Here is a 13127-nt window from a genome sequence, read left to right as displayed (position 1 = left end):
ACAGTTTCATGACTTTTTTGTAAATAAAATTACTTCTTTAAGAACATCTAATTCTGATTTTTCTCCTCATAACTTTACTAAACTTACTACTGAAAATTTTTCTTTATTTACTTCAATAAATCTCTTAAAACTTACTAAAATTATTAATTATTGATTATACTATTCTCTTGAAGCTGCTAGATCTTTTTTTAAATATTACTGATTCTTGTCTATCTTGGTTTTCTTCTTATCTCTGTAATCGTTTTTTTTCTGTTGTTCTCAATAGTTATACTTCTAACTCCTCTACTCTTACTTTCGGGGTACTTCAGGGTTCTATCCTGGGCCCTCTTCTAATTATACTCTATACTTCTGAACTACCTCGTATTATTAATAACTTTTCTTTTACTAGTCAACTATATGCTGATGATTCTTATATTTATACTTCTTTTCCTCCATCTAATCTCAATAGTGTTCTTCAAAATCTATCTCTATGTCATTCTTCAATTATCGCTTGGTCTGACTCTATTTGTCTTGAACTTAATCCTTCTAAATTTGAATTAATTTGTTTTAATAAATCTAAACACTCTATTACTATTATCTTACCTGTTTCTAAAACTCTTGATGTTTCTCACAAGTTTCGTAGTCTAGGCTATATCTTTGATTCTAGTATGTCTCTTTCTTCTCAGATTCATAGTGTTGCGAGAAGTTTTTATTGTCATCTACGTAGAATAAAAAATTTTTGCCTTTTCTTGATGATCCTACTCTTCTCCTTCTTGTTACTTCGTTAGTCTTATCTAGGATTGATTATTGTAACTTGCTCTACTATGGTCTCTGTTGCTCGTCTAGTTGCTCGTGCCCCTTTCTTTTCTTATACATCTCCATATCTTGTTTTCTTGCACTGGCTACCTATAAAATATATAATAATTTAAAAAAATTTTACATTTATGTATAAGTCTCAATTTAAATTATTTTCTAAGTAGTTATCGGATATATTAATTCAACCCAAAAACGCCCCGGTTTACGATTGTCTTCTTGTTCTCGCTTTTTCTTAACTCGTGTTATACACTCTTTTGCTAAATCTGCGTTAGTTTTTTCTGACCCTTTTCCTTGGAACTCTCTACCTACTGTTCTGACTACTTCTCCATCACTTACGAAGTTCAGAGCGGATCTCAAGACCCATCTGTTAGCAAAATTCGAGGAGGAGCGCAGTCGAACATTGCAGAAATAGTGCTTTATAAGCTAATTGATTGATTGATTGATTGATTGATTGATTGATTGATTGATTGATTGATTGATTGATTGATTGATTGATTGATTGATTGATTGATTGATTGATTGATTGATTGATTGATTGATTGATTGATTGATTGATTGATTGATTGATTGATTGATTGATTGATTGATTGATTGATTGATTGATTGATTGATTGATTGATTGATTGATTGATTGATTGATTGATTGATTGATTGATTGATTGATTGATTGATTGATTGATTGATTGATTGATTGATTGATTGATTGATTGATTGATTGATTGATTGATTGATTGATTGATTGATTGATTGATTGATTGATTGATTGATTGATTGATTGATTGATCGATCGATCGATTGATTGTAAAACTTGTATGGCACGGCATGTGCAATGTAAGAGAAGCGAGGTTTTATGGCGAGATTAACAGCAAAGTTAGTAGCGTGGTTCGAGTTGTTAGTTGTCCAGTTGAGCCGTGAGTTATTGGCAATTTTGCATTCTGGGATTTACGGATAATTCATTGTTTCTATTACTGTTGGCATTCGAATAAACGTTTAAACTAGTTTGCGTTTGAAGCAGTTGTGTTTATCTATCAGAACTTTTGAACCTACAGAATACGATAACTTGACAATAGTGCAGGCTATAACACAACACTGGTGTCTAAAATAGGAATCTTTGAAGTTACAACACTGATGTCAGTAGTGACGATTGTGAAGTTATAACAGTATTGTTGATTTCCTATATACGTATATTTGATATTCGACGGGTGTATTTATTATTATATATTAATAACAATAAATATAATTTTATATTTTATCATTAATATTTATATTAAAAGTTTTACCTATATGCATATGTGTAAGAAGCGGTATCAACTACGCGGACAACCACTTTGTTTTCACCTCTCTGGATCGCTTCTCTTCTGTTGTTTCTCATACTACTTTTAAATTCTCGCCACTTTTATTTTTTGGTTACCTCAAGAATCTATCCTTAACTTTCTTCAATCTGTACTGTCATTTGGACTTTGCAAACAGGATATGAAAACATCTTGAACGCAACACATGAGTCAAGTCATTTCTGTTTCTTCGGTACATTAGCAATGGCTTGGCAGATACAAATGCATCAATATATCCACATTATTCTTTTCAGCACATGCCTCCACAATACTCATGTCATTTTTCTATACTTTAATCCAACATATCTGATTTGAATGATTTTCTTTATAAGATCTCTGCTTTGTTACGTTGCAAATTTAACTAGTCCTAATTTCATTCCAGGAAACTGTTTTTATAAAATTATTTCAATATTGAAGTATCAAAGTTTATTACTTTAACACTCTAATATTGTTCATTTCCATTGCATATATATAATAAAGTATTAATTTGTTGATTTTTAAAACTTGAAAAAACCACAACCACTAAGGCAACAAAAAGAAAAGTGTTTATTACACACATAAAAACGATCTTATAAAACAATCTTATGCAACAGTTTGTCGCTTAATTATAAATTATAATTTATTTAATTTTTTGCGACCGTATTGCCAAAAATATATCAATAGCTGAATAAAATAAATAAATAAAGCTAAAACAAACACTTTTTTATATAGACGAATAAAACATTTTGGTTTCAAATTTTGAAAATTGTCAAAATGAAAACAACTACACAGATATAATAAAGCAAACGTTTGCAAGACAACTTTTAGCGGCTTGCATGACTGAAATTAAAGTTTGACTATTATGAAATTTCCTAAAAATTGTTAAAGATGCGTAAATAATGGTAGAAGATGTTCTGTGTTGTCGAGGGCGTCGGAGTAGGATATAACAGTTTTTCCGACTTCATCTTCTTGATTGAAAATGTTCTGACTCCCAAGCAAAAGTAGCGCATTTATTTTGCGCAGCTATGACATATTATGGCTTTTTTTCACTATCCCAAGATCTGAACATATTCAGTTGCCATCGTGTAGCAATCCCATAACATCCAGTTCTTCGCATGCATTGACGTGCTTTCATGAAACTTCATCCTCCTTATGAACGTGCGTTATATTAGTTAGCGCCATTCGTTTCAACGTGTTGCGGCTTTTGATGGCAGGCTTGTCGTGAACAGTTGCAGTATTAGCGTAACCACCGTTATTGTTGTTTTTCATGCTCACATTTTTGTCAACATCGTGTTTGCTGTTTAGAGAAATGTAGCTCTGAGTACGGCTGCTTTCATTGTTATTATGGCTTCCATTACCAACCAGATCTGAAAATTTTCTGAAATTCGGATAAAACATCTTATAATCGATCCTGTAAATTGAAAGCAAATCCATAAGTCGTTCCATGGACAGGTTTCGATAAAAATGTTCAAACATGTTGTTAGTTCTCTTTTCGTGAGGTTTCTCGAAGCCAGAATCTTTGAATGTCAGGTGGGTCAAGTTGAACTTGTGAAGAATCGAAAACGTGTCTGCCTCTAAAGTTTCATATTTACCTGCATGTATGTGTTTTTATTTGCAGGATTATATACTCGTACGATTAAAATTTTAATTATGTGCAATCGTTCTCGTACATATAGAAAATGTGTGTGCGGTTGTGTGGATACTTGTATTTCTCTGCACTTACGCACTTGCGATGAAGACAGCGATGGTAAATAAGTTAATCGACATGTTACTGGTGCAAATGTATAAACTATTTCAAACTATTGATCATTTCCTATGTATATTGTGACTTTATTTTTCTTTGTTGGAAAACAAGCAATTTAAAATGTAGCTTGATCAGTTAATAATTATTTATTGAAATAATAATTGATCGTACCAATAAAATGATATCTGATGAAGCAAGGCATACACGACTGACCCACAGGTCTTAAAATATCGTTCATCAGAGCTCCTCTTTCTTCTACAATTTCTTCATCTGTTATAAATCTGCCCGAACAGAAAGTTTCAAAGGTTGTCAACGGGAAATGCAAAATATGAAATAACATTTGAATGTATATATATATATATATATATATATATATATGTGTATGTATATATATATATATATATATACACAAACATTAAGGTTATATATGTATATATATATATATATATATATATATATATATATATATATATATATACACAAACATTAAGGTGTTCGAAGTGACATAAAAATAGTAAAACTGACTCATTAAAAAACACAACTCAAATTATAACTTGACAAAGTCTTCAAATGTGATAGCGGCTGATGTCCAGTTGGTCAGTTCATTAAACTCTCTGTCTACCTTCAATTTATCATTACCTTTACTACCTTTTTGATAAAAACCATATAAGAATAAGTGATACTATACAATTATCATATTTTCACATTATAACGAAACGAAACGGAATATTACTTAGCAATAAAAATTTCATGGAAAATAAATGTCACAGAGCTGACAAAAGAAACATTCATCTCGTCTGGCCACACAAAGTTGTATTTGAAATAATCATCCAAAATATCCAAAACTCATCGGTTGGGTGGAATGATATGGCACCTACATAAATACACACGTACGCACACACACACACACACACACACATATATATATATATATACATATATATATATATATATTTACAATATTTTATGAATTCTACCGAATATTTGGCGTTAATATGTTTGTTGTTCGTTTTTTTGATTTTTCTCACTAAAGTTTTTTGGAGAACGTTTAGTTTATTAAAATTCAAAAAAAATTCATTTTCCGAATTCATGCTGCAAATAAGCCCATATATCGATTCCGAATGATTCAGTGCAATTTAATTTATTATATATAGGGAAATATTCACTTTGTCAAAGTGAACTTTGATGGAAATTAGGTGTCAGATTTCTTTATTGGCTGATCCACCTTTGTTGGTTTCTTATTCTTCATCGATAGCATCATATTCTTTGTCATTATTTACAATGCTAATTTTTATTACTTCTTTGTTTTCATTGTTGATTAAGCGCTGGGTTGGGAGCGAGGTTGTCATTTTTTGTTGTATATTTATTTTTGGTTTATTGATGTCAATTAGGACTGCTTCTGCAATTTTAAAATGCGTGTAGTTGGTGTTCTGGTGTACTGTCGAGGATTTCACGGCTAATGTGATTGAGTGTGTTGAATCCAAATGAGATTTGATAGCACCACTCTGTTTATGCATCGTAAGCCTTCAAGTCAGTGAGGTAGTAATCCCGATATATGAGTCATGTTGACGCGCACAGCCGTCAAAGTGACAATTAAATTCATATATTAAGTGATTACGCTTTAACTCAGAGTTATCTCTAGGACTACAGTTGTTTTTTTAGTATTAGGTTAGACGTCTTTTTATTGTTGTAATAAATTCAGAGTTTAACTTTACTATTTGGGTTGGTTGGTTGGTGTGAATTTTTATTGATGATATGTTTAAGAATAGCTTCATCTACTTTGTATGCAGTTGACATGTGATTTCTGTAATACAAGATGATGTCATTATCTTGATTGTTGGAATTAGGAAGGTTATTGTTGTGTAGTAATTTGCCTTTAACAATCTTTTCAATAGAGTAAGTCTTATATCCATTGTTTACAAGCAGGTTAGTGACTCTTTTTAATTCAGCGTCGCGATTTTCAATATCGGAAGAGCGTGTGAATGCCCGATTTACAAATGATTTTATTGTGCTGTCTTTAAATTGTTCGGTACATTCACTTTGAATGAATTTATAATTTATAGAATATTGTATATATATATATATATATATATATATATATTTACAACTATTACCAACATATATATATATATATACTTTGTCAAAATGAATTTAGATGGAGATTGACTTTGTTAAAGTGAACTTAGATGGAAATTAGGTGTTTCCATCTAAAGTTTTCCATCAATATTTCCCTATATAAACAGGAGAAAGCACTGATGATGATTCATTCGGAATTGAAATATGGCCTTATTTGCAGCATGAATTCGGAAAATAAGTTTATTTTGAATTTTAATAAACTAAACGTTCACCAAAAAACTTTAGTGAGAAAAATTGAAAAAACGAACTACAAACATATTAACGCCAAACATTCGGTAGAATTTATAGAATATTGTAAAAAAAATATATATATATAAACACAGTTATTAAGAAGTATCACCCCTTTTACCGCATTGTTGAGTTTGTAACTTTACCATCATCAGTGTAATAGAGTTTGTGATATTGTTTTATATGTAGTTCATCCGGTATTTATATCAAACTATTAAAAATTAAAATGTTTTGGCATGGTAGAAAATAAAATTAACCATTTTTCTCTCCAGAAAATAGATATTTGCTTTGAAGCTCGCTACTAAATACTGAATACAAACGTTCTAATGGATCCCTGGTGAAAAAAAATTTGAAGTATCCACTTGCTGGTTGCAATCGTCGCCAGATGTCGGCAGGTTGCAAGCGGGACATCCTTTTTAAGTGCACGTCAGCTAAATTGTTAGAAGCTCTATCAACTAGAAGGTCGTTTGTGTTAATCTGTTGTTGTCGATTTTAGCTTTTCATTGAGAAAATAAATAAAATTCTAATAAATAAAATTGAACTCTGTCGAAAAACCAACACAACTAATAATATTCAAATACTTTCAAACGCAAAAAAATGTCTGACTTTTCCTGACATGACCGAGAAAACTTTCCTCCATTTAGAACATGCAACTTTTGAGACGGTACAATATACAACCTTTCGTATATCAATAGTTATAAAAATTGTATTGACTAAACATCGAATGATTAAAGAATCACCTTGTAATCGTCATTGTAGAGAAATTGCTCAAATAATGATGAATAGTTTTGTCGCATGTAATATTCATCTAAATCAGATGACCTGCTAAAATGTTCCAATTTTTCTTTTCTACTTCCATTGAAGAATAAAATATCCAGCAAAGAAATGTTGAAGTTCAGTTGATTGCATGTTTCATTTGCATTTGATTGCCTTTCTTTTTGAACATCTGCCATGTTCTCTGAATGAGTTTAACTTACTTAAATTAAAAAATACATATATTGTGTCAAAAAAAACTAGTCACTAAAAGTTTTGTTCTGTTCCATTCAATATTATTTAGAGTTATTAAAAGTTTTAATATATAAATTATAAAAAATATAACCGACCAAAATAATAAGGACCTGGATATTGCATCATATTTTCTGTATCTCCAACCAGTTCTTCAAATAAAGAGAATCGCTGTAACGTTTTCGTATGGATAAGGATGACGAGCAGCATGAAGATGAGTATAAGGAGAACCACACGTCGCTTTTGCAGATCCTTTCAAACGTCGAACATCGTTTTTTTACAGTTACTTACTCAAATAATGGTGAACATCTTAAAATTAAATCATAGACTAACCATTGAAAAATCATTATGTGGCATTTCTTGATATAAATCTAAAAAATATTCGTTGTTAAAATTATGCTAAACAGTACACATGCACGAAAGCCAAGTATAAAACTACCTGAAATGAATACAAAACCATCAAATACACCACGCAATGCCTACAAACAATTATTTAAAATGAATATTTAAATGTCTTTCGGAAAATAAACAATACCTTTCCAAAAACTTTCAAATGACTGCAAATATTTTGTTTGAACGCACATGCTAACAGTTAATTCTTTCGGCGGGTTGAAGTTCAGAAATAACAAGTCAACTAACGGTATCAAGATGATACATTCATATATTGAAAATGTAAAACGTGCGTGTAATAATGTAGTGTTCATCGTAACAGCACGGCGAGTGCGCTTAAATCATGCATTTATCATTCGTATTTTGCATATGTATTTAGCACACAAAAAACGTACATGCACAAACGTTGCATCAAAGAAAGAGAAGAGATCATTCCTTGCTTTCTAGTTTTAATTCGTCGAAAACGGGCATGTCGAGCCTGATATTTTATAGCATATTTGTATCATTTGGGTTCAGTTGTTTGTTTGAATGAACGAGCGTCTGGGTTCGAAAGATATATTGAAAAATAAAATGTAGATAACTTCGAAGTCGCCATTCCTTTTCCGGCCACACCTGCAACCCTTCATAAACTTGAATCAACGCCATGCATCCTTTCTTGGCAGAAAGATAACAACTCCTGTTGATTTTCATTTTATCAGAATAGCAATTATTTATTGAATTTCTTTTTCAATAAAAATGAACAGTCTCAATCACGCATTATAAATAAAATTAATTGCTGTTCTCTACTTTTACAGATTTTCTTCAGGATGATTTCATTTCTCAATTTTAGTAACCTTATCTTATAGTTTATCCTGATGGCCTAGTACAGGGGTGGGCAATCTACGGCCCGCGAGGTCTTGTTCGCCAAAAAAAGTCGTCGGCCAGACATCATGACCAAAAAAAAAGGAGTCACAAATCTTAAAAAAATTTTCCCCCGGGTCGAAAAAATTTGCTATTTAAATACATATGCGACCCTTCAAAGGTAAAATGCGGCCTAAGAGCAAAAAGTTTGCCCACCGCTGGCCTAGTAGATAACGGCCTCTGGTTCTGCGTACAGTCACCGCAAGACGAAGGACATGTGACGAAAGAATCCCTGCCTGCCGCATGTTTTGTTCGTGATGCCCAGGGGCGTCATTTCAGATTTTGGTTGGGGGGGGCGAACTTATGTGGTCTATGACTTAGCATGTAACATATATATATATATATATTATTAATAAAGATCACGGCGTTTCTTACAGTACTCAATCTATATGATAGTTTCTCGATTCTTCGAATAATTCTCCGATCTACTAAACTTAACTTGTTAATGCTATTAACAAAATTCCTATTTACAAAAGATATCATTATCTACATGTATGCATATAGTACTATTTCCACTACCTAGTCTCGTCAGTGCAACATTATAATAAATTATACATTTTTAAAGTTTTAAAAATTTCAAAATTTTTAAAATTACTAAATTATATATTCTATATATATCCTTTTTACAAAGAATTTAAAATTAACACATTTATAATTTAAAACAGAACATGAATTATTGTAGGAACAAATGAAATAAATTGTATAGCGCTTGACATTTAAAAATTCAAAAAGCACAATATTTTGTATATATAATTATAATAAATTATATAATTTTATATAATTATTTTATAGTGTTTGCAATTTTGTCATAATAATTTCGTAAAGCAAAAATTTAGAATTTTGATTTCTTGGGGGGGGGGGCACCCTGCCTCCCTCCAAATGACGCCTCTGGTGATGCATTGTTTAGTTAGCACGTATCCATACACGCAGTCAGTGCTGTTGATGTAAATATTGGAAGAGTGTATAAGGCACTTTTTTTCACACATCATGACCACAGAATAGTATTTAAGAAATTGTAAGACCGAATTTGTTAAAAATATATTTCGAAAAATAGAAATTCTATTTGATATATATATATATATATATATATATATACCAAGAAAATTATTAAAATCTCACTCAAACATTAATTATTATATGCAACATTATCGCAGAAGGTCAAGGTGATAACGAACGTTGGATTGTCACATATATATTTAGTTAAGATATTAAATGATACTTAAATGGGGCACTGAATTTTTAAGATATTCCAATTAAAAGGCAAGTTTTCAAAACAAATTTTAAAAATTCTGAAACAAGTTTTTAATATTTCATAAAAAGAGTGCCAATGTATAGTAGACACCAAGGCTAAAAGCACAAATAATTATTAAACTTCCACATCGATATATCATTTGCATACATTGACATGTTAGATGCACACATACATACATATTGCCCAGCCATCAATTTACATTATAATCTGTGGTACATGCAAGAGCATCTTCAACTGTTCTCGCGGCATCAATTCAAGTGTCTCCAAGTTCGTGTATAAAAAATGCTTATATAAAAATAATTAAATCACAATATACATAGGAACAGAGATTCAGTAACATAAAAAAGTGATAACCGAATACACGAAAAATCCAGACACGATAACTTTAATGAAGTTTGTTCCCTTCAATTTTATTGGAATGTTCAAGTAGAAATATTCAAGGTGAAATACGTTATACTGAGATCAACAAAAAGCTGTCAATAACAGATTAACATGTACGTCATTTTAGCCGTTAACGGAAATTAGGTATACTTAATCATTGTGCCTGAAAGTTAACTAATCTCTTGACATTTTCAGATGATTACATTCAAGCAATATGTGATGTTTGAAAAGTTTTATAAAAATAAAAAAAAGACATAAAATGATTTAAAACAAATGTACATTTACGAAAATAAGTCAAATAGAAAATAATCAATGCACGACGACCTCCTTTTTATCTTATCTTATTATGCACCTCACGGGCTCAGCTCGAATGAAGTCTAAACGAGGGAGTGCCTGGGCCAGAAATGTTCGAAAATAATACTATATCTTTTAAATGCTTACACTTGAAATATTTAAATGGAATTGAAAAGTTAAATAATGGTGAAAATAAAAACTTTATGAAACGATCGGAGCCGATGTGATATATTGTTATGGAAAAACATTTGGGTGGCATAGTGAATGGAAACAATATACATATTACACGCGCACACACACGCACGCACGCACACAAGAGTCCTGATGAAAGTTAAAATGAAGATGTAAAACTGTTCACTCATCGGACGCATGAAAACATGTTCAAAGGAGATTCGTGTATCTAAATGAAGCAGATCATGTTATTTTAAATCAAATATTTTCATAAGTACTAACGATTATTAACTAATTGAACGTTAAACATTTCACCAACATCATCATTATCTTTTAGAGCCCTTTACGGACGAACGTAATGCGGTTTCAAACAGCGATTACCGCAACGCATTCGCGGAAAAAAATTTTTGGAACTCCGCGGATTTCACAGTTTGCTGCGGATGCGGTTTCAAATATCTAATTTTAAAACAGACCGTAAAATACAATTTTTAAAATTTTCTGAAACTTTCTGTATTCCGTCCAACATTCAATGACTCCGAAAAGTTTGATTTGTTCTTCTTGTTAGAGGTTGGCTTTGTGTCTGTTAGTTGAAAAGCTTATCGAAAGCTATTATTGCTCTTTTAGGAATAAAGATTTCATTGAAAGATGCCACAAATGCCAGTTTAAAAAATGGAGACAAAATTATAGATGAACAACAATTTATTGATAGATAATGAAGATGATAATTTAATAACCGTAAAAGAATTCCTGGCAAACAGCCTTGCATCAAAAAACATATTTTTTGTTAGTTATACTGGGGCCAAATGTTTCGTCTGGCAGGGTCGGGTCAATCCGAAATAACATGCCGCAAAAATGGCGATCCAGCTTTCTTCCCAACGAAGTTAAAAAGATGCCGTTCACAAAAGTAATTCCAAAATCAATATCGATTTATTAAAAATGTAAATATTCAATTGATTAGTTACACTGTAAATATATAAATAAATTGTCTCAGTCTTACCATAATTAGAGACATGAAAGCTGCAAGTAATTTTTTTTTCAAAACGCGCACACAAATGGCGTTGCGAATGTGGGCGGTTGCGGAAGCGGGCTGTTTGAAAAAATTTCGCTAGATAATGGCTCTATTACCAACCTAGAACTCACAGGCAAAATCCTATCTCTTTTGCAAAAAAAAGTTTTAGTTTTGTTTTCGGTTTACAATGTAAATCTACTCATATAACAAAATAATAAAGCAACAGCAACAAACATATTAACAAACAAACAAACAAACATCGGCAATAGCAACAATAACAACATCACAAAACCCTCAAAATCAACATCAACGACATCAAAAAACCAATAAAACCAAGCAAACTACTTTATCAGTCTTATATTTTGGAAAGACACTCCAGAACCTCAGCGTTTCATCTCCAGCTCCTGTTACGATGCACTCGCCATCTGGTGACAAAGCCTGCGTGTTTGTTCAAAAAAATCAACACATGTTGAATGGTGCGCTTAATACCTACGAGATCAAGTTGTAGAAAACAAAAATATTCAGAACATTAATAAATGATGCTGGAGAACCGCTGCAGCAACGATGTATGAATATTCATGACACATTGACAGCATCATTTGTTAGTTACAATCATGCTTAACAAAATCTATAAATCAGTGTAAACTGCAATTGTTATTGTTATAAATAAAAATAAAGTGCAGAAGAATGTCTTTTTAAATATTTTTAAACCAAGAAAAAAAGGGAAGAAAGATTTAAATTTGTATAGCGCCCTATGCGTAGCTCCTGGGGGACCACAGAAATCAAATTTCCTAATTAGAAAACGTAAACATAAGCACACGTGCGAAACAACGCATCATATATGTGCGTGGCAGGCAAGATATCTTTGGTGTCCAAGCCCACACCCGACCATCACAGTGCCCTAACATATGCCTTGCTTTTCAACGCTTTAAAAATTAAATAATGTATTTCTAACAACAAATTCTCAAATACAGCTAAAGTGTCGATCATACCATTTAACATAAAAATCAACAAACCACCATACTCGCAAAAATACTAACCAACAGCAGCGAGCCAACCAACCAGCAAACCAACCAACCAACTAACCAACCAAACAAACAACCAACCAAGTACAAAACTCTGGTTGTATGTCCTGTAAGACGAGCCACTTGTTTCATGCTAGGGTACTTCCACAATAGAACCTCATTCTGGGCATATCCATGTGTGCTCACCTGATAGCATAATATCATACTTTGTATATATATATATATATACAAAGTATATATATATTGTTGCTATATATATATATATATATATTGTTGCTATATATATATATATATTGATGTTGTGGTTGTTGTTTTTTAATATATTTATCAATGATCTATGCAGATCGACTAAGGCTGTTAAATGTATTATGTATGCGGATGACACTACCATTTTAGCGGCTGGCGATTCCATAGGTAAAGTTGAATGTATTCTTAACTCAGAGCTCGCAAGAGTTCACTTGTGGATGATAAATAATAAACTGCAAAT

The 13127-nt window shown here is 31.6% G+C and overlaps 1 protein-coding gene across 1 annotated transcript in view; it reads right to left on the bottom strand.

Moving 5' to 3' along the window:
* Positions 1–10486: 10486 nt before the first annotated feature.
* The window catches only part of HELRODRAFT_108549 (hypothetical protein), a 9976-nt gene continuing 7335 nt past the window's right edge, over positions 10487–13127 (bottom strand). Inside the window, exons 10-12 of the mRNA XM_009033004.1 lie at positions 12722–12826; positions 11963–12053; positions 10487–10837 (exon numbers count right to left, since the gene is read on the bottom strand). Coding sequence (XP_009031252.1) covers positions 10794–10837; positions 11963–12053; positions 12722–12826 — 240 coding nt within the window. The 3' untranslated portion in view covers positions 10487–10793. The remainder of the gene's footprint in view (positions 10838–11962; positions 12054–12721; positions 12827–13127) is intronic.

The sequence above is a fragment of the Helobdella robusta genome (assembly GCF_000326865.2).
Source record: "Helobdella robusta unplaced genomic scaffold HELROscaffold_9, whole genome shotgun sequence".
In the NCBI taxonomy this organism is placed as follows: Eukaryota; Metazoa; Annelida; class Clitellata; order Rhynchobdellida; family Glossiphoniidae; genus Helobdella; species Helobdella robusta.
The sequence above is the reverse complement of the archived record's forward strand: the minus strand, read 5'-3'. Positions and strand labels throughout refer to the sequence as shown.